Below are 26,700 nucleotides of genomic sequence, written 5' to 3'. Positions count from 1 at the left end.
CCGCCACAGATTCCTCGTTATCTAACTGGCTCAATATCCACAATGGTTCGTCAATATCCCACCACTCTACGAGAAAGAATGCTAACTCTTATCCAGTATCTGCCACTTGAATTGCGCGAGGAACTCGCACTTCTCCCCGAGTCTCCCTCGCGCGAAGAGCTATATGTCCTGTGGACGCACCTCCTACAGAGGTATTTCCCCTTCCCTCTCCATGGCTCCCTCCCCAACCTGCCCGATCTTCCTGACGAGACCGCGGTGAAGTACGCTCTAGGCAACCATCAGGAATCCGAGAGCTCCCACATCGCGCTCGCCGTCGGTCGCGAATACGGCCCGTTTGACCGTCTCAGCTTCCTTCACATCTTCTGCCAGGCTGAGAGGAAGGAAGAGTGGCACCTGGCAGAGATGCAGGACAAGTTGAAGGAGGAGATGATGAAGTCGTCTCACTGTCAGATTGCGCGGGGGCGCGGGATGACAATCCATGGTGCGGTTGTCGTCGGTCGTGAGGTCGAGTTTTACAGGATGAAGCGAGATGGGTCGTTCGAGTGCATGGCGTGGTTGGCTCAGGAGAAGAAGAGTCTGCATATCCTCCGGGATATGCGGATTATTACCTCCCACCTCATGCAGATAAGCTACGAGGTGAGATTGCGTGATTGATTTGGTATGGCTTGGTCTGATTTACTTGTTACAGTGCGCTGAGGGTCCTTCATCTGAAGGCGTTCTGCCTCTAGGCTTTTTGATATCTTGAGCTTGTGGATTTGAATCATTGCTACTGCCTTGTTTGATTGACTTGGTCGCTGTGAGTTATGCAACTGTCCTGCGCTTTTCGTACTTGACTTGGTTGTCTCATGAATGATCGGTATATCTGTTAAAGGGCTTATGCAATTTATAATTGTTGGAACAATTATAACTTTCGCCGCACTTTCCTGTTCGACTCCGTAGATACAACTATTGCCAGATCAACGTAGCCGATACCATCTGGCCTAAGCTCGAATACTTAACTTGCGGCCGATCCTGGGCATGATCGTATGATTCCTCGGAATGATAATCCCTTGCATTTGCGTGGAACTCTTTTCCGCTGACATATTCTCCACCCCTCAAGAGCTGAAATACTGTCATAACAACCAGAAGAAGTGCCTCCATTCACCAGAACATAATAAGCTCTTCCGTAAGCTCTACAGACATGTTATATTGGCCCCACAATAGTCGAGACGGTCGAGAGGCCCCTCTTTCTCGTCGTCTGTCATGTAGCAGCCTGATACGGAATCACGGTCCGATCCCTTAATCCCTCGAGCGTGATTGACGCAAATACCTCCGAGCGTAAATCAGGCTAAATAAGGTAATTTGGTGGTATCCAATCGGGAGAGATCGCTTGATTCATTCCCTTTATGCAGGGTTTAAATAGATTAAAGTGCGCAGTTTTGCCGTCTCGGCTTATGCTTGTCTTACTTGGCTGAATGCTGCAGACATGGATTTGCGGGGTAAATGTGTCTCCATTGCTTAATGTGGATTGCCAAGTAGCATATAAATATTGGACGGATATAAATATTGGAATATTTCTTGCAGATGCACGTCCATCTCGTAGATCTACTTTGACAGAATGATGCTTCTCCTTGGTATATTTCTTGCCCGGCTTGCGGTGTCTGCCGCGCAGAGCAGCTGCGTCTCAGCTTGGTGAGACTTCCTCCTGTCCAAGACTGCATTTGACTAAGAGTCAGGGGTCAATGTGGTGGCGTTTCTTACTCCGGGTCTACCTGCTGCCAAAGAGGGAATACCTGCGCCGAGATCAATTCGTACTACTACCAGTGCACACCAGCAACAGCTGTGAGTGTTATCACCATCAAGCTGTTCGTACTGGTCATAACGCAGAGTAGACTTCAACTACCACGGGGACCTCTCCCTCTAGCCCTGGTTCGTCTTCTACCAACACGTCAGGCTACACAACGACTGCTGTTCTTCCCAGCCCGACAGCTACACAGAACCCTTATCCACCTGCCAATGCCAGCTCATGTGGATCGTGGGCTCTCGTTGGTAACGTTTGCTGCCCATACTACTGTCTCTCGAATAATGAATCCGAGTCCTGCACGAGCAGCTGTACCGGCGGGTGCGGCAGTCCTGATTCCTCCATGTGCAAGTCCGGGACGATGTGTATGTGTCCTCCTTGGAAGCGTGAACATGGCTGAGACAACCACAGGGGGAGAGCAACGTACCGTAACTTCCAACGAGGACTGGCATTACAGTGTGAGCATACTCATCATGCCTCAGATTCATACTGACCACTACAGCGCTCAACACACTTTGGTCTGACCAGCGGTGGCGCCTGCGGGTTCGGGTTGTACGGCCTCTGTACCAAGAACAGTGTCACAGCGAGCTGGACGGATCCCATGCTGGGATCTACCTGCGACGCATTCTGCACCGCATATCCGCTCCTCTGCAAGGATCCGGCCAACGTCACGCTCCGAGGGAACTTTGCCGCTCCGAACGGAGACTACTACACTCAGGTGAGTACACACAAAGCCTCCAGTCGATAAGCTCTAAGTGGATAGTTCTGGCCATCCCTGGCTGCATCCGGCAATCCCGACAACTACCTCTCCTGCGGCGAGTGTTTCGAGCTCATCCGTACTAAAGCTGATGGGACGGATTACGCCTTCGGTGAGAGCGGATATACCGATCCCATCGTCCTCGAGGTAGTAGACAGCTGTCCCTGCGACGCAAATTCAAAATGGTGCTGTAAGTGGACCTTTCCTCGCTCCGACGCAAAAATCTCACAAGGCCAGGCGGAAGCGGCGCAGACCACTGCGGCGAAATCGACTTCAAGTACGGCTGTCCCCTGCCAGAAGGTTCTCATCACATGGACCTCTCCGATATTGCCATGGGCCGACTCCAAGGCAACGGCAGTCTGACCGACGGCGTGATTCCCATCCGTTACCGGCGCGTGCCCTGTCCCAAGCCGGGGAATATCTACATTTGGCTTCATGATGGGGCTGGACCGTATTATTTTGCGCTGAGCGCGGTGAATACCAACGGTCCCGGCTCTGTGATTAGTATCGAGGTACAGGCCGGTGGCTCGGGGCCATGGGTTGCACTCGACCACGATCCGAACTACACCAGTAGTCGGCCGCAGGAGCGGTATGGCTCTTGGGTCCTGCCACAGGGCAAGGGTCCCATTACTGCGCCTGTTGCGATGAGGCTGACGGCGCCGGATGGGCAGCAGGTGGTTAAGGAGGGCGCGATTACCAGTTTTACCCCGCCGGCGACTGCGGTCACCGGGTTCTGGTATATTGATCTGGGGGTGCAGTTTACCTAGGTAGATAGGGTGCAGGTAGTGCCAGGCAGGTAGTGCCAGGCAGATAGTGTCGCAGTGATTCAAATAATTATGGATGGAAATTGCACTTCGGTTCTTGCAGCTACTTATGATTCTCCCACCTGGACCCGTCAAAAGCAGACAGTTGCCCAACACTATGTCATTCAACAGATAACGATCATATAGCTCAGAGCTAGGAGGCCGGGTACCTGTGTTGAGTAGGCCATACAGTCTTAGCCAAAATCCACGAATAAATGCAGAAGAAGGTTTGGGGTGCCTTCTCGCATCTAGTTCTCATAATAATGTCATAAAACGACCGTCCTTCTTGTAGGCAGCTGTCGTCTGAGGCAAGTATATCTCATGAGGAATTGGACCTCATTTTCTCCTATAAATTGACAGTTGGACTTTGCTACCAGAGAAGCTAGCTGGAACACTAGAGCAAGCCTGCAATACATATCACCTCGTATCTGGAGCTCTCCGATCGACATGGGCTACACTAGTGTGGGTAGACCACGGGATCGCCGTCAAGTAGGCTATCTTGTGACGCCACAGAGTTTGAAGTTAATTGTTTGGGACAATTCGGCCTGAATAAAGTTTGAATCAAGATCTCCATGGATCAGAGCAACCGGGAGAGTCGCAGACAGGATCAATATATTTAGAGTAACCAGACTCAGTGAGTCACACGACTGTTAGCTGCAAGGTAGTATCTGTGGCACTTGTTAAGGTACTAGAATATAGCCATTTATCTTGATCACTGTATGCACGTTCCTTGTCATTCACATGATCTGAGTTTAGATCTGTACCTTAGTGTCAGGATCGTCCGCAGATGACGGGACACGGGAGTGGACCCGATTGACGGGCTAAGTCCAAATATATAGCATATTACCTAGCTGCCGGGTAAGACTCCTATGATTGATTGGATCCCGCAATAGCGCTAGGAGATCGACAGCCGCGCAGTCTCCACTCGCCTCCTCCAGGCGGGGGTGGTGGGACCAAATAAACGCAGAACCACAATTCTCATGTCAGCATAGGCTGGCTGCCTTCACGGTCTGGGAGGCACAACTCCAGCCCCTCCAGACATCAAGGATGCCTTGTCCGCAAGCCGCATTGCCTAGATCTACAAAAAGACATGGTCAGCAAGGCTTGAACCCCCTGGGTTAACATTACCCCAGCCAGTATAGCAAACCTAGTGTACAGTTGGAAATCTTAAAGAAGGCTTCCAGATGCCTTAGCTTTAATTGAAGCATGTTATTGGCTGCGCAACAGGGTATTAGACCTAGATCATCCAGACACCAGAGAATACTTCATGCTCTTAGTACATAGCAGGACCAGCATAATCTTTTACTAAATCAAAACCTTCCACCCTTCAATACTCCAAGTTAATAATCAGAACATCTGCAGCAGGTTATAGTGCGGCTGTAATAATAACTTAGCCACACTGTGAAGAGCACACTAATCTGCCTCACAGCCAGAGGCTTTAGCAGCAGGATTCTTTCTTAGGGATGGCCCCCTTATCATAGCTTCCAGAGCACTCTCAGGTGCGCCAGGAAGGCAGGACTTACATAAAGCTGATCAATTTAATGTCAGGTCTGACCAAGTTAAGTTGGATGATCAGCGCACACCTGGCGACAGAGGCACGCAAGGGCAGCCAATCCAGGGATGGAGAACAGCACCATAGGCGCGCTTGCATCAGGTACTGAAGAGCAGGAATTCTCATGGGGTGCTAGCAGCCTCACCCTTTTCTCTAGTATTTCCAACAAACAGGTAGATCCCAATCCTCCCCTTCTTCCCTTCTTGTCACGAATTATTTTCAGTGTGGATCACCAGCTAACTACGTTGCGAAAACACCAATATTTTGAATTTCCAACAGCACTATATTTATAAATGCTTGGCAAGGGTCTGAGCGGGGCTTAGTGATGCGGCTGATGCCTCACGTTGCTTTGAGTAGAATAGGCTTTATGGGCGAGCTATAAAGCCAGCTGCCACCACTATATCTGGGATTAAACTACAAGACGCCTTCTCAGAATGTTAGTTATAGATCCTGTCTCAGATTACCTACAACCCAAACCCAGCAACAGTCAAAATGCTCACGCTTAAGGCTATATGGATATTGTTGTATGCTTATGAAATTGCTACTGTGCAAGCAGCACTCGCTATGTGAGTCTGTTTCTTATTATGATCTCCATGACTTAGGGCTACGCCGTCTTTCGCGCTGCTATTTGCATGGCTCACTAACAAAACATTGCTCCCAGTAATGAAACGAATTCCTCCAAAGATCGCGAGATAGTACCCCGGACAAGCCCGCTTTGGGCGGTCAATTTCTACAGAGACCATGATTGCAAAGACTACCTAAGCTCCTTCATCTCAGACAATGCCGGCTCACCCCAGCCCTGCACAACAAAGGGATTAGACAAAGGAGAATCTTTCTCCGTGGAATGGGTTCCTGGATTCAACACTCGACTTAGGGTGTCATCTAATGATCATTGTTCTGTGGGTTGTTGCTTGAATACTTTCGGCGAGGAATACAAGGGTTGTACAGGATATACGCAGAATGTCAATCCGCCGATGTCTTGGGAAGTCTATAAGGTCTGACATGAATGCTCATCTCCGATATCTGGGCAGTTCGTATATAATGATGTTGGGTGTTTCTCTGCTTTGACCTCTTAACTGCGACGTATATCAGATCATTGATGATAATCCAATTTAGAAATCTTTCGATATTTCTTTTCCACCAGCTTTGTGATTCAATATCGGTTAACATCGCTCTAAAATTCCGAGTTCACTATTTAGATCAAGACTCTTCCATATCATCGCCACCAATTCAGCAAGTGTTAGTGGCATCCAGTAAGCCTTAGAGTGAATAGAATGGGCTGAGATGCGTCCGGATGCTCACAGGACACAATATATCAGAAGTAATGTAAAAGAGAACATTGTAATAGAAATGGTTCAAGAGCAAACAAGTTCACCAATAACAGACTAAACCTAGGTTAGGCTGCGGAAGTGGCATAAATCAGAGAACATCATTAATCAACTTGAGCGGCAGCACTAGCCAGGCACGCAGCTGGCTGCGTTTAGAGATAGGGCTAGGCGGTTCTAGACTCGAGGCAGATGGTGTACTGGGTAGGCTGGAAGACACGCAGCCAACCTGTGAAAACTGTTTGCTCATTTATTTAGTGCTGGTGATCCTTTCCCAGATAGTTTGTTATTGCAGGAGCGAGCACATGGTTAAACCACTCATGGTACTAAAAATAGGCAATAGGAAAAAAGCGAAAGTGAAAAAGGAACAAATAAAGGCAAAGGACAGAAGAACAGCAGAAATTAGGAAAGAAGGATGGTGTTGTTGTTGTTTACTTATTTTTGCTCTGTCTGCTCCATGAGGCTAACTAGTCAGTCACTCCAGGTTTCCGGCGAACCCAGGCTACCTAGGTAATGTGGAGAACCGCGGGCATAATTTTATGTAAGCCTCAAAAGTCTGTCTAAGAGATCTGGTAACAGTGAACAAGCTTGGATATTCAATATAGATATGATTAACTGATCAAAACTCATTTATATCCTAGTATCAACTGTCTTCATTTATGGCAGACTTATTAAGTTACATAAATATCTAGGTGGAGGCTTTTGGCCTGTCACTCGACATGGCCGTTGATCACTACTTACTTTGCTGGTGTGCATTTAGGTTCTACATTAGCTTCGTTAGAGAATTTCAATTGGACCGTCTCAACGCGCATATATGTAGCTGGCTGGAGATATGATATGTGCCTTACCCAGCATCTCATCACCCATCTCTGTCACAATGATGATCATTGACCAATAGTAGTTGCCGCCATTGCTGCGTTGTTTGTCTTGACAACGAGGGCGTTTGGCAGCCCACAGGAACATCTAATCAGGTATGCAGAACAGTAGAAAGTCTGCTAGTATAACATTGCATTACTGGGAGATGCAAGCGTACCTGATGGTCTGTAGTAATGCAGGGTAGCACTGAAAGTTATTACTATAAGCCACTATAATTGCTTGCAGGTCATTCTGATGGATGGAATTTGGGACATCAAGCATACAAGTAAAGTGAATCTAAATCCGTATGCCAAAATGCAGAGGAGATAGGGGCGCAGTGCTGCGCTGTTAAAAAGCAATCATTGATAGTTTTTGGAATTAACACTAGCCTTGCATATCGCCAGAGGCGCAGGGCTAAGGTATGAATCATCACCACCATAACTACCACTGTATGGGAATTGTTATATTAATTTAGTCTTTAATATGGTCTAATTCCCATATTGAAAGGTTTGCAAAAACATATGCTTGTGGGAGGCATACTAAGAACAAGGACGGGGTAACGCCTAGAGAATTCAGAACTTCTATGCCCTTGATTTGTAGATTAGTTGATTAATTTTTAGTTTAGCCGTCACTTTTAGATGTCCTTGCTCATCCATCTCATACTAATTCATGAGTCTTACATTAATGAAAGAAAACTTGAGTAATGTTAAACTAATCAGGCTGAAAGATTCATACATTCACTCTGATGCTTGTACCCTAATTCTGGAAACTTAAAATGTTACCAAACCTAAACTCACACTACTGCTGGCTATTTAGTATTAATGCGCTTGCATAGCAACCTAGCCATAGTCTGGACGGTTCAGGATTGGTTCCGGCAACACAGGCTTTGAAAATCAATTCAATTGGTACCAATTTGGAACGGGATTCCAAGCATGATTGTCATAATTGACACTGAGAATGTAACCTGTCATTTACGGGATCCACTTGGAAACTGGTTCTTAGCATGCCAAACAGAGGTTACCCCCCCACATACAGTAGGATTCCTGACAACGCAATGGAAGGTTCCCCTCTCTAAATACTATAAAATGGCAGTTAGCTTGCTATCTGATACCGGCACCTGTTCAAGGATTAAATGATTCGATCACAATTTCTCTTGTTGTCCAAACTCCACAATTGTACTGGGTATTATCATGGGCTGTACGCTGTGCTTTCCCCTTGATCTTCTACTCGGGCTCCTCTGCGTGCTTGTTGCAGAGGCTGTTCCTCTTCTGCCAAGTGAGGACCCTTTACACTCCGAACGATGACGCTTGGTCAGAGTTGCCCCCCGGAACCATTTTGAATTCCCGCGAGGTGACAATCGCATCCCTGGTCCCTGGCTTACCAAGTAAAGCCAAGGCATTCCAATTGTTGTAGGTCACCCGGGACGTGCATGAGCTGCCAGCCCACACAGTCACAACGATAGTTGTCCCTCAGAAACCAAAGTTCGGCCAGCTCTTCTCTTTCCAGATTGACTACGACTCGCCTGATATCAATTGCTCTTTCTCGTACGGGATCCAGTTTTGTGTGGATGGTGCTGCTGCTACATGGAACCGGAATCAGCTAGGCTATGTGCTTTCGTACTTGCAGCAGGGTCCGGTTCTGAACATACCAGACTACGAGGGTTCCAATGCCGCATTCACCGTGGGCCCGCAAAGTGCCTACCAGACTCTGGATTTTATCCGCGAGGCACTGAACTCGGAACACCTCACCGGCCTCAGCCCTGAGGCCAAAACGATCATGATTGGCTACTCTGGAGGAGATTACGCCGCAGAGTGGGCTTATGAATTCCATCACAGCTACTCACCGGAACTTGAAATCGTTGGCGCTGCGATCGGCGGTCCTCCTACTAATATTAGGAAGACCTATCTGTCCGTCAACGGGGGAGCAGCTTCAGCGTTAAACCCCTGGGCCATGCTGGGGGTAATGAACGCATTCTCTGACCTCAAGGCCTATATGCTCGACCACCTTTTGCCTGAGTACCGTGATGCCTTCCTTGGTCCACTGAAACGCTGCAGCCCCCGTAGGGGGGATGGAAACGACCACCCTCCTCTGAATAACATGAATATTTCATCCTTCTTCGACAATGGTCACCAGTTTCTATATGAGCTCAAAGCATGGCCCTGGCGGATAAGGGGGGGACCGACCTTGTACTCTTGAAGAATCTCCTCTCTGGGTGATGGAATAAGTACAGGTCCTCGCTGCTACTCTTTGCCATGTTTCTGCATCTTCTAGGTGAGTTCATTATCTTATTTCGCTGCACCTGATCTACCTGCTCACCTGCCTTTCCTCCCTTCTCTTTACAGGCGCGGCGATATCTCCGGTACAGCAGATCTTTCTATCGTACAAAACGATCAAGCGTGTCGGGTACCCCATCAACCTCACCCAAATCACAGATTTCACTGATCTTTTCCCGGACCGCGGACCAGACATTGGGCTGGATGCAACCAAACTAAGAGCAACTCTGGCGTCGACAGTCAATACTGTGGTTCAACCGAGACTCTGGTCCTCAGACAATGCCACAGTGTCCCTTCAAGATAAGAGTTACTACACTTCTTCGGCATGGCAGACAAAATCTCAAAACACCCTCGCCAACATATCCACTATAACCGATCCATTCTGGGCCGAGCTCCCCACCGTGCCAACACTGGCTTACTACGACAGTCTGCTCCTCGCATCAACTCGACTGCCATATGGGAGAACAACTCAGCTGCTATACTTCCCGAAGGCTGCCACCCATCATCGGACGCCTTCTATCTCCTCTACAGATATGGACAGGGCAATGACGCTCCATTTCAATACAACGTCGAGATATGTATCCCATGAAACATGTCAGAATCGCCGTGGAAAACCCAATTGTTCCGACAAGATTTCAGGGAGTTGTATTTCAAGATGAACTTTTCGGGAGATGGGGGGGATGCTTAACTACGTGCCTAGACCGGCAACATATTCGAGGAACCTGACACTCCACACCACGACGGGTTACTTCGAGCTTCCCAACTACGCGAACGGCCAAGTCCCTGGGCTATTGATCGAAGAGAGTCCGTTTGGCAAGATCCCGCGGAACTTCACCCCTCGGGATCTAGACATCGATACAGCATCGACTACGCTGAACGCTACCTTGGATGTGATTAAAGCCGGCAATAAAGGTCCCCTTCTTTACATCACCATGGCACTGTTTGGCGAGGGCTGGTTCGCTGATGTGCGACACATGGTATTGGCAGCATATGCCAACTCCAGCATCAGCTACGGTGGTTGTATTGACATAATCCCTTTCATTCCACTTCTTGGCGATCCCCACTCATCCTTTAAGGCGTCCCCGGGTAACCCGTGTCTAACGGGTAGCGGTCTAACGGGTAACGGTACCCGTGATCGTGTATACAACGACGACACGATGCATGCAATTGTTGCGGGGTACTTTTTCCTTTTCTCTGAAGACCCTACCTATGGCCCAACCGCGGAACGAGTACAGAACGCCTTTGCCTCGGCTTCGTTTCTAGCCAACGACATGTTCATGACAAACAACTACCATGAGCAGAGTATCGGCATCTCATACGATATGGGGCCGATGTACAAATCCCGCACCTCTCCCGTGCCGGAATTATCTTCATCTCGGTATTATTGGGTCTTGACTTGGCATGTCTTCTGGCATTATCCCTCTATAGCGCGTGGATTCCTCGATGAATTGGGACGCTTGACTCCTTTGCGATGCTGCGGATCGGCGCCTCTATATCAGAAAATGTTCCTCTGCTCGCCGCTCGAGATGTCAACCGCATCAAAGTACTCGACGAGACTCCTGGGTGGATGGGGAACGCATCCGATGGCGAGATAGGGGAACTATGCCTAGGCGGGGAACGGCCACTCGAGAAAACGCGGCGTTATCGCAGTTATGACACCATTGATGCAGCTCAAGCGATAGCGATGAGGAAACCCTCAGGGGTAATCAAACGAGAAGGATATTCCTTGGCTCCAGGAGAAAGCACATAGTAGCCATACTGGTGACACCCACTGACTCCTGGCCGGCCACATGTCAGTCCGCATGGAAATCCAGATGTTGCATGCTTGCTTTTTTTGGGGGGGGGGGCAATACCCTTTCAGTTCTCCATACGTTCCTATCTGATCAAGGCTTGAATTCTTCTAAATATTGACACAGCTGTGATAGATCTAATATGGGTCTATTATATTCCAGGTTTACCACCTGTAGTCTGTGGTTTAGGGAGATTGACTTATAACTTTAGAGTTAAGGTTAGGGGTTCGCCTTATGAACAATAGGGATAGGCTGATGCAGCAGTTGGCCTCTAATTGCATGTACCTCACCTAATGGCAGAAATCTGTCATAGAAGACGATCAAGGCCTGTCCACTCTTTAGTTGCATGATCCTATGCCACTGTAATGCTATATGTTAATAGTTAATACCATCCAAGTCAATCACAGAAATTGACCCACCATCCGGGCTATAGGTAAAATTCTGTACATGAACTTGACCATTAACGTCAATGCTCCCTGCCACAGGACCAGAGGCACCGCCCAAGAGGGCCAGGACACCCCTGACCACCTCCTTTGCATACTCAGCCTCAGCCAGTGCGCTCTTTGTCTGCGCATCTTCACTAGCTCCCTGCTTCAGATCTCCTCGATACCCTTGCGATAGTGTGACGTCTCCAGCAAGCTCAGATCACCATGGGACATGACGTTCATCGCGATAGACCCTGTAATGAGGGAAAAGACTCTCACACTGAATGGCGGCAGTTCCAACCCAGGCATCTTACTCCACTGCATCAAGCAGCCTGGGACGCACTGTACACACCTGTCTCCATGACCACTGCGGAGACTCATCCACAGCGCATACAAAAGCCCAAAACCAAACACACTTCACAACTGCCCTCTTGGTGGCGAGGACCAGCGGCACAACGCCTGTATATTAGCAAACACAGCGATGAAGTTAACATGGAGAACACGCCTCGTATCGTTGACGCTTGTGTCCAGCTTATGAGATTAAGTTTTTGAGTTCGGATGGTTTCGACGGTGGCAGTGATGCATTCTTTGGGCATGACGTCCAGCTCAAGGATCGTCCCGTTGGGCAGGTTCTCCAGGTGGCTCATTTTGGTGCGGGATCGTGCTCTGGCGTAGACATGGAGTCCCTTTGTATGGAATTCCTCCTCCAAGGCTGATCCGATGCCGGCGACGCTGCAGGCGGTTATGGGGTCGTTCAAATAGCTGGTGCGGCAAATTATAAGGGGCCTGTCAGCCAGAATATGCCTAGGTATCATTTTAATATGCCAGAAGCTGTCATCTAGATACCTTTTTGGCCTAGTGGTTTGATGACCGACAAGGGCCATATGATACTACAAGTATCTATGGGACTGAATTACGTTAGAGGGTAATTTGTACTCGCGGTAAACTAGGGGCTGAGACCTTGGGGTGAGACATTCTGCCACTTTCTATAGAGTTATATATATAATGCAGTCGTACACTTGGTTTACTAGATTATTACTGTGCACATTACTCTTTCCATCACCCATTAGCTATATACTTCCGGTCCTGCATCAGTCATGCTGGAAGATGCTTGGCGATGCTGCAAACGGCGGCAAGACCGATAGGGTTCGGCAGTAATTGGCCGACTAATATGCATCTGATTAAATTATGCGGTGAAGTCCTATATCTACAAGGTGTATCCTAGAATTATAATCAGGATAAACTCATGTGTATATGCTTTATGATAAAGACCTGTCATGACTAATAAGCTTTTACTATTTCCTATTTTGATAAAGTTGACATATCGAATTCCAGAATCCAGCCCCTTGGTTCGCGTGGAAAGTTAAACAACTTCATGACATCACGACCTTATTTGGTACCTGTGATGCTGACTCCCATCTAGGACCTATCACATTTTCTGAATGGATCCTGGTCGCATGACCATTGCCCTGCTTATGAATCGTGATGATTCATCTGGTCTCTCCTGAATCCTGATACATCATCCCGCAGATGCATGAAGAACAATGATACAATCAATGTAACCTACATCCCGACCACCTGAACTATGAGCGACACTATTATAACCAGATGTGACGACCTCCCTGAGCCAAAAGAGCTCGCGGAAGCCTACGAGCTCGAACTACAATCCCAAAATGGCCAACCGATCCGATTCGGCGAGCTAGTCGCAGGAAAAGGAGGCCAGATCACAACGATTGTGGTTTTCAGTATGTCTCTTACCCACGCTGCCTTACTCTCTTCCAATCTGCTGACTATCTAAGTCCGCCACTTCTTCTGCGCCTACGACCAGGACTACGTCCGCGTAGCCTCTCGCCGTCTCACCGACTCCGTCCTCGCGACCCTCCCCAACCCCACCGGCCCATCACAGCTCATCATAATCGGCTGCGGTGACCCTCAACGCATCGTCCCTTATGTGTCGGAGACTGAAGCCGCGTTCCCCATCTACACGGACCGCAAGGGGAAGATCTACGAGAAGCTGCACATGAAGAGGACGAGGTCACACATCACTCAACCGCCCCCTTATACTCAAAACTCTTTCCTCAGTGCGCTTGGAAAGACATTCAAACAGATGTTTTGCAGTGGGTGGCAAGCGTTTCTGGGGGGAAGCTGGGGGCAGAACGGCGGCGAGTGGGTGTTTCGAGGGGGCAAGCCTGTTTATGTCCATCGGATGGAGCATGTCTCGGATCATTTGACGGCGGACCAATTGCTTGAAGTGCTCAGCCATGATAAGCCGGCTTAAACTAAGTAGGAAATGGCGAGATTGAGTAGGTATTTGTTGGATTACCAGCTCCGCTGAGTGTATAGTCCTGGAGAGGGACGTTTACCAGTTAACCTGCCATTTGGCATTTGCAGTGGATACCCTGATTACGAGGGTTTCTGTATTGCTCATTATGTTCTTCACTTGCATTCACTTATTCATCTGGAGAGGCTCTGTCCCATTCTGATGTGAATGGTGAAATGACCAATGAGAAGGATTTTACGGCCGAAGGATGCTTGCTATTTTAGGTCTGGTGCATTCTGTTGTGAAGTGTCACATAGATGTGGGGTATATAAAGCAGTGAGATGCCCAACAAAACCCCAGCTGAATATCCAAAATGGACAAGGAACTCTCAATCCTCTGTTTCGGTAACTCTCTAACCGCCGGATACTACCATTTCGGATGCGACTATCATCCATACGCCTTGACACTGAAAGATAAACTACAGGCAGCCTTTCCCACCACCACATTCACTGTTGACGTGGATGGCCTTCCAGGCGATTTGGTCATCAGCCCTGTCGGAACATTTCTGCCTCGAATCCAAGCAAAATGTGTGTTGAGTCCATTATCTTTCTTGCGGTGTAGAGTCTGACCGTAACAGTTGACGGATCCAACTATGACTGGGTTATCATTCTTGGGGGAACAAAGTATGTCGCTTCGTCCTTACGGCTGGAGGGCCTGGTGCTAACGTCAGCAGTGATCTCGGGAGAGGCTATCCGGTTTCGAAAATATACCCTGCTCTGCAAGAGGCGTGGGAAGTGGCTCTAGACAGCGGCGCAAATGTTCTCGTTCTCACTATTCCAGAATGCTCGGTCGTCAGTACGACGCTTGACGCGCGGAGGAACGAAGTAAATTCGTCCATACTCAGTCATAAAGCAGAGGGATTGTGAGTTCAATAACAATGAGAATAGTGCAAAGTAGCTAATCTTGGGATAGCCACGCGTTTGACCTGCACGGGAAAGTCCCGTATCACAGCGCCACAGAGGAATTCAGGAAGAAAATCTGGGATGATGGATTGCATCTAACTGCCGAGGGGTATAAACTCGTGGGTGAGGTAGTCGGTGAGCATTTGATTGCGCTGCTCAAGGACAAAGGTTTATAAGGAGAGTTGCAAGAGGCTCTGTACCTGTATTTGCCCTGATGGCTCAGATACAAGCAAATAGTACTCATTGTTGGATCGCGTGACTGTCATTCAGTTCCAACCTCATGTCGTAAACCGGTGTAGTCGCCTTCGGGCCCGTTTGCTGATATAACCGGCCCAACAACGGGTGTCTCCTTATCGGAAGCCACAGCACGCCTCCTCCGCCGCAAAGCCAATTACGGTAGGATTCCTGGCCTGACAGCAAAGAGGGCATCATCACGGCCATAAGCAAACAATCTACGACGACGTTGCGCGTCCAAGTAGCCGGATACAGGTCCTTGCGGCTTCTTGAGGAACTACGCCATGTGAATAAAGCACAGGGACCCAGGATACAGCCAAGGGTGGGAATATAAATGCCTGGAACGCAAGGTAAGTAGGTAGACTGTTGAGTAATAAATTGAAGCTCGTTATGACATTATGGGATAAAGAGACGACGATTGGTACAAAGCACTAGTTACAGGAACCTGGAAGAAAGCGGCGGTATAGAGCCAACTGAATAAGGGCCCAACCCGACATTCCCCAATGCTTCTCTACCAAGGGCTACCTACAATGAGCTGCCGCTCGCGGTTCGTCGATTAACCTAGAATGTGTTATTTCTCTGATTGGTTGGAACGAAAGGCAGCCAGAATCCTGCTGGAGGAGACATCTTCATACACAGCCTACATAGGCGGGCAATGATCCTTATTTTGTAGGGCTCAGTCCCGCTTGCTGCGTGGCTGAAACACGGTCAGCAGTCGTACTCCTCCATACAGATGTTTAGCGTATACAAGGTGAAGAACCTGCCCTTTTACCATACAATTCCAACCCTCTCCGATATGAGAAGCTTTTTTATAGCGTCAAATTTGATGTGTACACCTCCCTGCACTGACCAACCGTAAAATCTATAGATTCATGCTTACTTTATGCTTAATATTATTAGAGTATTAGTGGGCTCGAGTGAGTTTTATATGAATATTATGCATAGGCGGAGTGTTATCAAGAGGAGGGAAACTACGAATATACATTGTGATATGTTCTATATATATTCACCTCTTGAGGCTTATTCGGGCATACTATATGTGTACACTAAAATAACATATCGGAAGAGATTAATGTTATGTAATATCACATAAATAACTGAAGAATTTATGACCCTCTATCAATATTAAGCATATGTTGAACATGAATTTATGGATGTTAAAAGTGGTGTAAGCTTTGGCAACATAAACCTTTTTCTGACACCCACTAGACTCTCCCTTATTTTTCTTTCATCAATGGCAACAGGGAAATTACATTATTCACTCACTCATAGTGTCAAAGCCCAGATTATGGCATACACTCCTTTCTGTTGTTCGTCGTCCTCGAACTGCTGAAAACACATTTATCTATTCCCCAGACGACAACCCTCTCCTTGCGCAAGCTCATAGGCCGTTGCAGGACAAACCTGCCTAAGAAATCTATCCTAACCGCTTGTTCCAGTTGCTGTGGGTGCTATCCTCAACTTGTTAGTAAGTTTTGTCTCCTCTCAGAATCTCTGGCGTTTCCCAGGGAACTAAAGGCAGCGAGATCCAATATGTGATCCGCCATGTGATCATGTCATATTGATAAGCGAAACCGCTGAAGCCAGACCGACTCTCATGGACTGTTGTTATGTGGGGTTTAAGAGGTGAGGTATTGGACAGTGAGGCTCAGTCGCTGCTGAGCGGCTGTACAAAATAATCCAGAAGATGCATTGCCTTTCAAGGCTGGTATTTCGATCTGCTCGTCATGCGACCCCTTCAATGATAGCCTGCTGGACTGCATTGCCCAACCATGTAGGACAAAAGGATTTCACCATAGCGCTTAGTAGTATTCCTTCATCATTTATACAATTTGTTCATCCGAAATTTTGATTAAGGTCTTGCACCACCATCCGAAAACTGGGAACTCTCGCCACCGTGAGTCTGTATACCGTTTATCGTGGCTGGAATTTGTCAGTTCAGCCAGGAGAAAAATGGCCTACCAAAGCGCTTACCGTCTATCATCTGCCAGTCGACGCTGGAAGCAGGTGTCGTGGTTGGAAAGCCTTCAATGTCATCATTTGCCAGGGACCAATTAGTCAATACTGTCGCATCGAAGACGGGGAATTGAATGTTGAAACGGGCGGGACTCCCTGGCCATACAATTGTTAGACCTCAAACTAGAGTAACGTATAGGACGTATGCGTTCTGCTCTTACCTTGCGGGTCCGGACAGATAGGATCATTGTACAGCGGAACATCCGGAAGCAAAGGGTTTGTCTCGTCATTTGCACTGTCGTCATTGGCACCATTGCGCTTTCCGAGAATGACCCTCAGAGCTCTCGCTGCCTTTTGTGCCTCCTTCGAAGAGCTGCTAGAATGGACCCAAATGTCGTATGTTTTTTGAAGTGACTTCCAGATGGTCGCCTCGGTCACGGCTGCTGCACCTGCTTTACTTTGCAGACGACCTCGCTGTAGGTAGGAGCACAGGATGCTAGTGGCGAGTAGAAAATCATGATTAACAATCGAAGAAACTCGCCATCGCTCCTGATACAATCGGCAGAATGGCTGCGTTTCTTCTTGGAGAACGTGCTGGTAGTCGAGAAGTTTGAGCGCTGCATCTAGACTCGCCTGCTGGGAGTAGCCGTTCTGCGTGTCTGCTTGCCAGCTATGTAGGTATCTCTGGTGCAACACAATTCGCGCACGGTGGAACATTATCTCCAGGAACACCTTTTGTATGATCACCTGCGGTGAATCCATAATGCAGGGGGCCATAGAAACCCACCGGAGACATGGTGGGATTGCGCTATGCGCATCTTGAAGCATCCTATCCATCTTCATTATCTCTGTGTAGGGGCATTGCCTTGTGTCAGTCACGAGATCCCACACGAAGCCGATTGTTGTCATCATCCTTGCCTTGACAAGGCGGTAGAGCATTGGTGTGAGTTCGGTCTCCGGACGCGAGTCCGGCATAGCAGCCGTGTCTCGATCAAAATCGTTGTCGTGAAGGTTCGACGGCCCTCCTGTGTCAGTTTGCCAATGCTTGATCAGTCGAGGAAGGCCCATTTGAGTAGAGAGCCCAATGTCAATGTCGACAATCGTAGCCCAGACACGCTTGCGCATCTCCGCTGTAAATGGAGACATGCTGGGGAAATGATGCGGGTCCCTGTGGTAGCCCATATGCATTGCCAGCTGTACTATCGTTCCCAGGAGGATCCATACCCCGATTTCGGCGTCGCTCCGGAGAAATATCTCCACGGCAATGTACAACATGAGCGTCTCGAGCACATACGGGCCCCCTTTGGCATACTCTCCTAATATAAGGCATTGCACGATCTTCTGACGGTAGAACTCAATCTTGCTTTCAAGGTCTTGCTCCCTTGACAAGGATGCGGGCGTTTGGATCCCCGGATCTAATCTGAATTTCTGGAACTGGGTAGCGAGGCACATTATAGTGAACAGGAGGCCCAGCCATATAACTGGCGTTTCTGACGGGTTTTCCCAGAATTTTTCATACTGGATTTAGCAGTCAGTGGTAAGCATGTTTGTTGGGAAGAGTTCCAATACCTCCTTCAGAAACTCGACGCTATGCAATACCGCTTGATACTTCATTAGTCCAAAGCATACCAGTCATGCCGGGAGTGAGCTAACCTGGTGACACCTCGAATGAGTTGAAATAACCTGAAATCAATCGATCGACAACCGGCCGCTCTGGAATCGTCGCCAGAATTTCTTCCTTAGTCACAGGTCTCGTACACCCATAAAGGAGCTGAGGACCGCCCCGCTCAGCAAAAGAGGGCTCATCCAGCGGAGTATCATCTTGCACTTCGCCCTCTTCGTCGAGATGGATTTTCAGATCGGCAATCCCATCAAGAACGGCGGCCCAATGAGCGCTATTGACATAGTTGGTACTTGATTGAGTCAACTGTAAGCTGCCGCAATCAGATGCTGGTGAGTTGCCTTTGGAGAGGTCTGCATATGGGGAAGCAGCAAACGATCGATCGGCCGAAGCTATGGGAGCATCGCGGTGTACGGAAGGCGCTCGATTGGAGTCACTTGTTGACGCGGTTTGCATTAGGCTGACCACGAGATTCTCCAATTGCTGAATCCTCTCTTGAATATTTGGCCGTCGCTGGTGAGCATCAATCGGCTTTGAAATATAAGTACAAGAAAGAGCTAAACCTCGGTCTGTGCAATTCCCACATGGCTGCTGTCGGTCACATCGGATCCTGCGGAGGACAAGAATGAGATGTTGCCGGTTAAACTAAGAGATTGTCTTTGAAGAGGGAGACTCACTTCCTTTGTCTGCAGAGACCGCATGAAAGCGGTGGTCGTTCTCGACGCCTGCTAGATGGCAGACGTGCCCTGCCCCTCGCTGTTTTGCCTGGACCCCATTCCGGAAGCTGAGGTTCTTCGTGATCTGCCATGTTTTTGATGTAGCCAATAAAAGAGGAAGATAAATCCGAGTGAGTATTGCCGGGAGCCACAGGTCAGCAGCTGGATTTGATGGACCAGCTATGGTCAAGCTGGCTTGAGGTCGCCTGACGAGGAGGTCATAGGTATCGTTCGTCAACCCCGCCTCCAAGTGATAATCGCAGTGTTTCACCCTAGTCTACTTGGTTATTAGCGTGGCCTGGTGTCTTCATAGACATTGGAAATTTCGTTTTGCTGAAATTGCCAGTTTTTTGGCCGGTTCCGATGGCCCGCCCCGATGCTCCGCTCCGATGCTCCGCGCGGATAGTCCAGCAATGTGTCCGTCCTGATGGAGGAGACGGAGTGCCTTAATCCAAGCCGAAGCATCCAAATTCCTACTGGGGATCCTTTCCAAATATGCCCAACGGCTCTACGACCTACCTTTCGTATAAATTGAAACTATGTCATGATTGGATCTTTTTGATTTCCAGTGCAAGTCTCATCAAGGCTATCCATCAGCCGGAGCCGATGAAGGAAAAAGAGCATCCAACCTGTCACAAACAACATGGATAAGGAATCTGCAAAACTGGAGTCAACTGGCTGGGACGGTCCCAATGACCCCGAGAATCCGCTTAACTGGTCGTCTTGCAAAAGAAACCTACACATCATAATCGTGAGCCTCTTGACCCTTAATGCGTAAGTATCACAGCAACCACCCAAGCTCATGACTTGTAACATGCCACTAATCCACTGCTCAAGAAACCTGGCTGCCACCATGTTTGCCCCCGGCGCAGAACAACTGGCGAAAGAGTTCGGAGTCACCGATCCAACTATTGAGGCCATGACAGTCAGCCTCTACGTCCTTGGATTTGCCTTTGGCCCTCTCCTCTTCGCGCCTCTGTCAGAGCTATACGGGCGCCTTATTCTGTACCACATCTGCAACACTGTCTATTTTGCGTTCACGGCAGGCTGCGCTTTCAGCACTAATGTCGATATGTTCCTGGTCTTTCGGTTTATATGCGGTTGTGCCGCATCAGGCCCTATGACTATTGGAGGTGGTACGGTTGCGGACGTCACCCCTCCCCAGAAAAGAGGAAAGGCCATGGCGTTATTCGCCATGGGCCCAATCCTCGGACCCGTACGCGATCACCCCTTGAAGAGTTCCACCTGGGAATCACGATACTGACAGGAGCCTTCGGAGCATAGGTGCTGGGACCAATCATCGGAGGGTTTGTGTCTCAATACGCAGGCTGGCGCTGGACACTCCGGATCATTCTGATATTGGTAAGGTGAATCGCCTATGTACGACCTACAAGTCTAACAGAGTTCACCGCAGTCCGGAGCCATTGGTATCGCCGCCGGCGTCTTTATGCGTGAGACGAGCGCGGCTGTCTTGCTGAATCGGAAAGCAGGCCGGGCGTGCAAAGAGGCTGGGAACGCCAGGATAGCCGAGCCCAAAAGGGAACAACAAGACTCGCCCTCCCGAATGCTGTTGCATGCCCTTACACGTCCCGTGAAGCTGTTGATCTTCTCGCCGATCGTCCTGCTTATCTCGCTATACACTGGGATTATTTTCGGCCTCATCTTCTTACTTTTCACCACGTTCCCTTCGGTATTTCAAGGGGTGTACGGTTTCGACGCCGGAACTTCGGGATTGGCCTACCTTGGCCTAGGGCTGGGCATGTTGCTCGGTCTGATTGTCTTCTCCATCCTTAGCGATAAGGTTCTTGGACAGACACAAGGCGGAGGCACAGCGCAGCCTGAACAGCGCCTTATCTTGATGAAGTGGCTTGGTCCTATCGCCCCATTGGGATGCTTCATGTACGGCTCGACCGCACAGTACCACACACACTGGATAGTGCCAATAATAGGAACATTTATAATTGGCTTTGGCTCTTTATTCGTCGTCATCCCAGGCCAGATCTATCTCGTCGATGCCTTCGGGTCGGCAGCGGCGGCGTCCGCCCTCGCAGCCAGCCTCCTCATCCGATCCCCTTTTGGTGCCTTTCTGGATCTTGCTGCCGCGCCTCTGTATGATACTCTGGGACTGGGCTGGGGAAATAGTGTGCTGGGATTTATCACGCTGTCGTTCATGCCAGTGCCGTGGCTGTTTTACCGCTACGGCGAAGCTTTGAGGACTCGTTTTGCAGTTGACAAGTACATGTAGTGAGAAGGTTCACTATCCTCTGGAGATGTCTCTGTGTTCTACAAAACATGGAGTCCGGAGTACCATACTCCTATCTCCCTAGGGAATGATTCGTCACAGTATGTACACACATGTTGCCGCATTCGGCTATTATCGAAACGGGCAAGTACATGATGAATAAACCCCATCCCAATGGGCAAGCCTCGTCTGTATTTGCCTGGTGTTTCAAACTATCTCTAGAAGCAAATAGAGTAGATATCCCTGTGGAGACGAGAATTGGCCGTCGCCAATGTACATAGTATGGCTTAGTTCCCGGTCGTGTCCCGTGTTCGTTTTACTTTACCACTTTGGGACGCCGACTGGTGACAATTTGGCGTCGGATTACCACTTGTTGATTAAATACTAAACGAGTTAATTTATAATAACGCTGTCGATGCATATAAAAACTGGGAAAATCGCTGGCAGTCGGACTCTCTGTAAAAGTAAGCGCCTCTGGCGAAAGAAAACGACCGCAATGGATACTATCCTTTCGAATCGCTACGACAAGACCCCTAGACCGTTTCACGCTGGCGCTCTGACCGCGTACAATGCTCAAGGAGATGCAATTTATTCCAGTATCCAAGGCACCCAGACCGCGGACCCTGCAGGCCCTCCAGTCACCGAAGATTCAATCTTCTGGGTTGCGTCCTTGACCAAAATCGTCACGGCCGTCGCTGTGATGATTGTCGTGGAGCGAGGCTTGATTTCACTCGACGATGATGTCGGAAAGGTTGTGCCAGAGCTGGCAGCGCCAGAAGTCCTGACTGGGTTCGATGAAGATGGTATTCTTCCCGACGGAGACTCCCGTTGTCAGAGGAATCGCCATGCTGACAATCTTCTTCCTAGGAAAACCCATCGTCAATCGGACGGAGAAGAAGCTCACGTTGCGTCATCTCTTGACACATACAAGCGGCTTCACCTATAGCCTGATGAGCGAGAATCTGCAGAAATGGGCCGCGTATCATGGGAGAAATATCGACCACACGCAGGGAACTTATGTACTCCGCTCTCTTTCTCCGCTCTCTTTCTGCAAATATGCGATCTGACTAAAAACTGTCATCTGGCTTTAGGAGTCAATCACGCACCCTCTTATTTTCGAACCGGGCGAGGACTGGAGATACGGACCCGGAGTGGACTGGGCTGGACGAGTGGTAGGTCTCTGACCGCAACGTTGATTCAGTACGGCATTTAACCATGGCACATGCAGGTCGAAGTCCTCTCTGGAAAGAGACTCGGGGAATTTATTCACGAGAACATCTGCCACCCATTGAATCTCCAATCTACCACCTTCCACCCGGAAACACTGCCGGACTTCGAGAAACGAAAAGTGGAGATCGCCCTCCGCACTGAAGACGGATCCCTAACTCTAACCAAAGAGATATTTCCCCTTCCTACGCCGGACGACCTCGGCGGTGGGTCACTATATTCGACGCCTCGCGAGTTCACCAAGTTTCTGTCAGCCATTCTGGCAGGAGGTGCTGGAGTCATCAAACCCGAGAGCGTGGATGAGATCTTTCGTCCTCAGCTGCCGGAAGCTGTGAGGATAAGGTTGAACCAGCTGATTAATATGCCAGAGGCGCAAGCAATGAAATGGTTTTTTACGACAGGGGATCAAGTCGACTTCGGGCTGGCAGTCGCAGTCACAGTTGGTGATGTTCCAGATGGTCGTGCAGATGGCACAGTTTCGTGGGGAGGACATACCAATACTCATTTTGTAAGTGCCTTTCTGGTCTGCTGTTCGAAAGAAGGGTGAGCACTGATGAGTTGGATAATGCCAGTGGATCGATCGAAAGACGGGGATATGTGCGACGAGCTTCTTCCAGCACCTCCCTCCGTCGGATCCGCAGGTGATTGCGCTCCGTGATGAGTTCGAGACGGAACTGTATAGGCAGATACGCCATACAAAGTCGTAGCAACTCCACGTTACTACGACGGTTTATCTCGATAGGACCGCACTGTGTATTAAGGTAGGCTACAGTAGTCTACTTATGTGGAAGCATGTTTAGAGATGACGTAGCTTATATAATTAGAACATTCTATATGAGTCTGTGGACTTGAACGGCCATCAACAATAAGTAATCTTACGAGTCAGTTGATTTATGTCTGGGGTAGTCAAACACCCTTAGCATATGAAGTTAGGCTAAGTGGTAACACAGGCGGCAATGCAGACCCAAAGGTGCCTAAAAGTACAAAGCATTACTGAAAATATCCAGGGCAATGATCAAAGAGAACTGTCTGGTTACAATGCTGGAGGGCACCTGAGTAATAAGAGTACATCTAAATTAGATAGGTTCAAGCCAGAGATCTCACAGGACGGGGCAACGTTCGAGGACTAAGTAATAACCGTCCCGATGTGTCTTCTTGAGGTACATATAGGAGCATGTCCAATCCAAGCATCATCAAGGCCATCTATCTCAGGAGTGGACCAGAAGATGACAAGTTCGCTATGAGCATGATTTTTTACCTAAATAACACTTGTTTTAGATATCACGTCACATAGCTCATATATACCAGGGCTTATCAATAGCAGACGGTATATGGCTATGGTATATAACTACTATTAGTAATTTTGCCACTAGTTACTAGACCAAATTATAGTAAAGAAAAGACGTAAGAGAGATATATTATCACCCAAAACAAGAAATTCATAGTCCTTCCTAGGATCAGGTCATCGGGCAATAGTGGTCATCCTGGAATTTCATTGTGTAGCACCCAACACATATGCACTGTGCTAAGATGGGAAGCTGGTTACTGCTGCGAACATGATTCCTAATGCTGTGAATATAGTGCCAATAACCCCGGCCGCTCGAAAACTGACGCAGGCATCACTGTCATTTGTTTGTAGCCCAGTTAAAACGGCACCGATAACTGAAAATAAGATTGAATTTAAGATAAGGCCAACCTTCCATTGGCATAGGGACGGAAGTAAGAGAATAATAGCCAGAATTGGCACTCCAATCTTGGAAATTGTCAGCTCTTTTTAGGTCAACAAGTATTTACGACTTACAAAGGTACCAAGATACAATGCATTTGTATTCTGGCTACAATGGTGTTCCTCCACTGTAAAGGCAACAGGTTCTTGGTTGATTAAGGCTGTTGTTGCTGGTGAACTAACTGTTAAATGAACCTATTTGTGCAATTTCTGCTTAGCCCACTATTCAACAACTATACTGGTATGGACTTACAGAAGTTAATGGGCCTGGAGGAAGTGAACATGTCACTGTTGTTGTGACTGTTGCTGTGTCTGTTGCTGTGTCTGTTGCTGTGTCTGTTGCTGTGTCTGTTGCTGTGTCTGTTGCTGTGTCTGTTGCTGTGTCTGTTGCTGTGTCTGTTGCTGTGTCTGTTGCTGTGTCTGTTGCTGTGTCTGTTGCTGTGTCTGTTGCTGTGTCTGTTGCTGTGTCTGTTGCTGTATCTGTTGCTGTATCTGTTGCTGTGTCTGTGGTTGTGTCTGTGGTTGTGTCTGTGGTTGTGTCTGTGGTTGTGTCTGTGGTTGTGTCTGTGGTCGTCGCAGAAACCTCATCAACAGTGGTTGTAATACGCAGGGTGGTTGTTGGAGGCATCACAGTAGGCCAACTTGTGAGACAACTGTCCGTTACTGAAGATAGGCACGAGGATGTAAAGCTTGAGATATGACATGGTGAAGACGTGCTAGTGGTAGTGGAAGTAGAGGTCAGACAAAGACTTGAAAATGAATTATCGCCATACCACCGCGGAGCGTGCTGTGTTGGTATAATTGGCATAGTTATTGCAGCCCAAAACCTATGGTTTCGGCTTTTTCCATATTTTGCGGAGTTAAATAAATATGGACAGATAACTGATCTTCTAGAATGATGGCAGGCCTTATGGCAGATGAGACTTCATGTAAGGTGGGACAAAAGAGCTTGAATAGCCATCTCTTTAGCTTAGTAACTTCTGCTGTAACCCAGTATTGTCATCTCGCGATAATCAGCAAATGAACATTCAATCAGTGGATCCAGGGTCAGCTCAAGGGTGCAGTTGCGCCTAGCGGCCGAATGCGGATATCTTAAAAATGATTCAGATGCGCCTTCCTTTTGATTATGAACTTAATGTTTGGTTCACATTATTAGACTATAAAGTTTACTAGAACACAAGGATAAAGTCTATGATGCTATACTTTTCCTTGGCATCAACCGTCATTGCATTTAAAATCATATTAAATGTGTGGGGTTTCTTAGCTTCAGAACTTGACGGAGTTAAATAGTTAATATTTCTTATCTCATTAGAAAGAATGGATCAAGATGCAGCTGCAATTAAATCTTTCAACAATTTCCGGGAGGTAATTTCTAAGTTATGTCAGGGTAATAAGGACCAAGAGAGGAGAGTTTCAGACTCTAACTTCGGAAAGTTGATTGAAAGCTGGGCTAATTTCATGGAAACCGCTCAACCTTTGATTCCTGATGGACTCAATCACAACAATGCCGTAAGGGCTAGGGTTATCAAGGTATTGTATATCTGTGCGGAGTCGGGAGATTGGCTGTCCTCATATAGGAGAGGATTTCGCCCCATGAAAGTTTTTGGTCGTTCTTGCAATCCATTTCAGTTCTGGCTGGATGCCAGATACGATGCGTTTCAGCCCAGGTACCAGGCCTTGATTAATGAGGTCCAGGACTTGGTAAGAAGTCTAGAGGTAAGGACCGCCTTATTCATGGTAATCCTCACTAACATACTAACAATCTCAAGAAAGAAGCCGATTACCCCGATATAATGGCCCTGCCCTTAGCAAAAGCGAAGAAGTTCCGTAATCGCAATCAAAGTAAGCCTTCTGAGGCATACTGATATTGCCTATGCCCACTAATCAATTTCTTTTAGCATTGAGCTCCGTCACTGCTCGGCTGAATCGCGTCGTGAAAAAACTACGGTCGTCGCTGTGATCTATTAAAAAAATGCAGCGTCATTTGGTGATCTAGGGGGCTCCCACCGCCATGCCCAGTCAATTGGGTATGGTCACTACCTATAAATGGTGTATGTAGATAACGGCACGATCGTGGGGCTTTATTGATTGGGAAATGGCTGGATTCTTTGGCTGGAAGACGGCCGGCGAAGTTCATCGAAAGATTCGGACTCCTCAAAGGGAACATTTCGTGAATGGCCCCTTTGAGCGAAGAGA

General features: G+C 48.3%; 6 protein-coding genes across 6 annotated transcripts; 5 read left to right on the top strand and 1 right to left on the bottom strand.

Moving 5' to 3' along the window:
* Window positions 1-42: 42 nt before the first annotated feature.
* Window positions 43-10,940, top strand: ALT_1044 (uncharacterized protein; the record flags this gene model as incomplete). Its single annotated transcript, XM_089599081.1, has 11 exons — window positions 43-45; window positions 97-636; window positions 1,872-2,145; window positions 2,192-2,238; window positions 2,283-2,498; window positions 2,544-2,727; window positions 2,775-3,289; window positions 8,486-9,204; window positions 9,303-9,343; window positions 9,415-9,913; window positions 10,046-10,940. The coding sequence occupies 11 exons, from the start codon at window positions 43-45 to the stop codon at window positions 10,938-10,940; spliced, it is 3,933 nt and encodes a 1,310-aa protein (XP_089456745.1).
* A 2,205-nt stretch (window positions 10,941-13,145) lies between these two features.
* ALT_1043 (peroxiredoxin-like family protein) lies at window positions 13,146-13,838 on the top strand (the record flags this gene model as incomplete). The annotated part of the gene is made up of 2 exons (XM_033564266.2): window positions 13,146-13,305; window positions 13,360-13,838. The coding sequence occupies 2 exons, from the start codon at window positions 13,146-13,148 to the stop codon at window positions 13,836-13,838; spliced, it is 639 nt and encodes a 212-aa protein (XP_033420157.1).
* Window positions 13,839-14,193: 355 nt separating this feature from the next.
* ALT_1042 (SGNH/GDSL hydrolase family protein) lies at window positions 14,194-14,958 on the top strand (the record flags this gene model as incomplete). The annotated part of the gene is made up of 4 exons (XM_033564265.1): window positions 14,194-14,407; window positions 14,458-14,503; window positions 14,554-14,742; window positions 14,793-14,958. 4 exons carry the CDS (start codon window positions 14,194-14,196, stop codon window positions 14,956-14,958), a joined length of 615 nt encoding a protein of 204 aa, XP_033420156.1.
* A 1,910-nt stretch (window positions 14,959-16,868) lies between these two features.
* On the bottom strand, window positions 16,869-19,294 carry ALT_1041 (fungal specific transcription factor domain-containing protein; the record flags this gene model as incomplete). Its single annotated transcript, XM_033564264.2, has 6 exons — window positions 16,869-16,939; window positions 16,991-17,128; window positions 17,194-18,490; window positions 18,542-18,573; window positions 18,626-19,106; window positions 19,157-19,294. The coding sequence occupies 6 exons, from the start codon at window positions 19,292-19,294 to the stop codon at window positions 16,869-16,871; spliced, it is 2,157 nt and encodes a 718-aa protein (XP_033420155.2).
* Window positions 19,295-19,952: 658 nt separating this feature from the next.
* Window positions 19,953-21,554, top strand: ALT_1040 (MFS transporter; the record flags this gene model as incomplete). Its single annotated transcript, XM_033564263.2, has 4 exons — window positions 19,953-20,083; window positions 20,147-20,525; window positions 20,594-20,671; window positions 20,724-21,554. The coding sequence occupies 4 exons, from the start codon at window positions 19,953-19,955 to the stop codon at window positions 21,552-21,554; spliced, it is 1,419 nt and encodes a 472-aa protein (XP_033420154.2).
* A 493-nt stretch (window positions 21,555-22,047) lies between these two features.
* ALT_1039 (serine hydrolase domain-containing protein) lies at window positions 22,048-23,485 on the top strand (the record flags this gene model as incomplete). The annotated part of the gene is made up of 5 exons (XM_033564262.2): window positions 22,048-22,354; window positions 22,419-22,570; window positions 22,643-22,723; window positions 22,780-23,286; window positions 23,351-23,485. The coding sequence occupies 5 exons, from the start codon at window positions 22,048-22,050 to the stop codon at window positions 23,483-23,485; spliced, it is 1,182 nt and encodes a 393-aa protein (XP_033420153.1).
* Between the last annotated feature and the right edge of the window lie 3,215 nt (window positions 23,486-26,700).

The sequence above is a fragment of the Aspergillus lentulus genome, assembly GCF_001445615.1.
Source record: "Aspergillus lentulus DNA, contig: Alt01, strain: IFM 54703, whole genome shotgun sequence".
In the NCBI taxonomy this organism is placed as follows: Eukaryota; Fungi; Ascomycota; class Eurotiomycetes; order Eurotiales; family Aspergillaceae; genus Aspergillus; species Aspergillus lentulus.
Note: the sequence above shows the minus strand (reverse complement) of the source record. Positions and strands in the feature narration are given on the sequence as shown.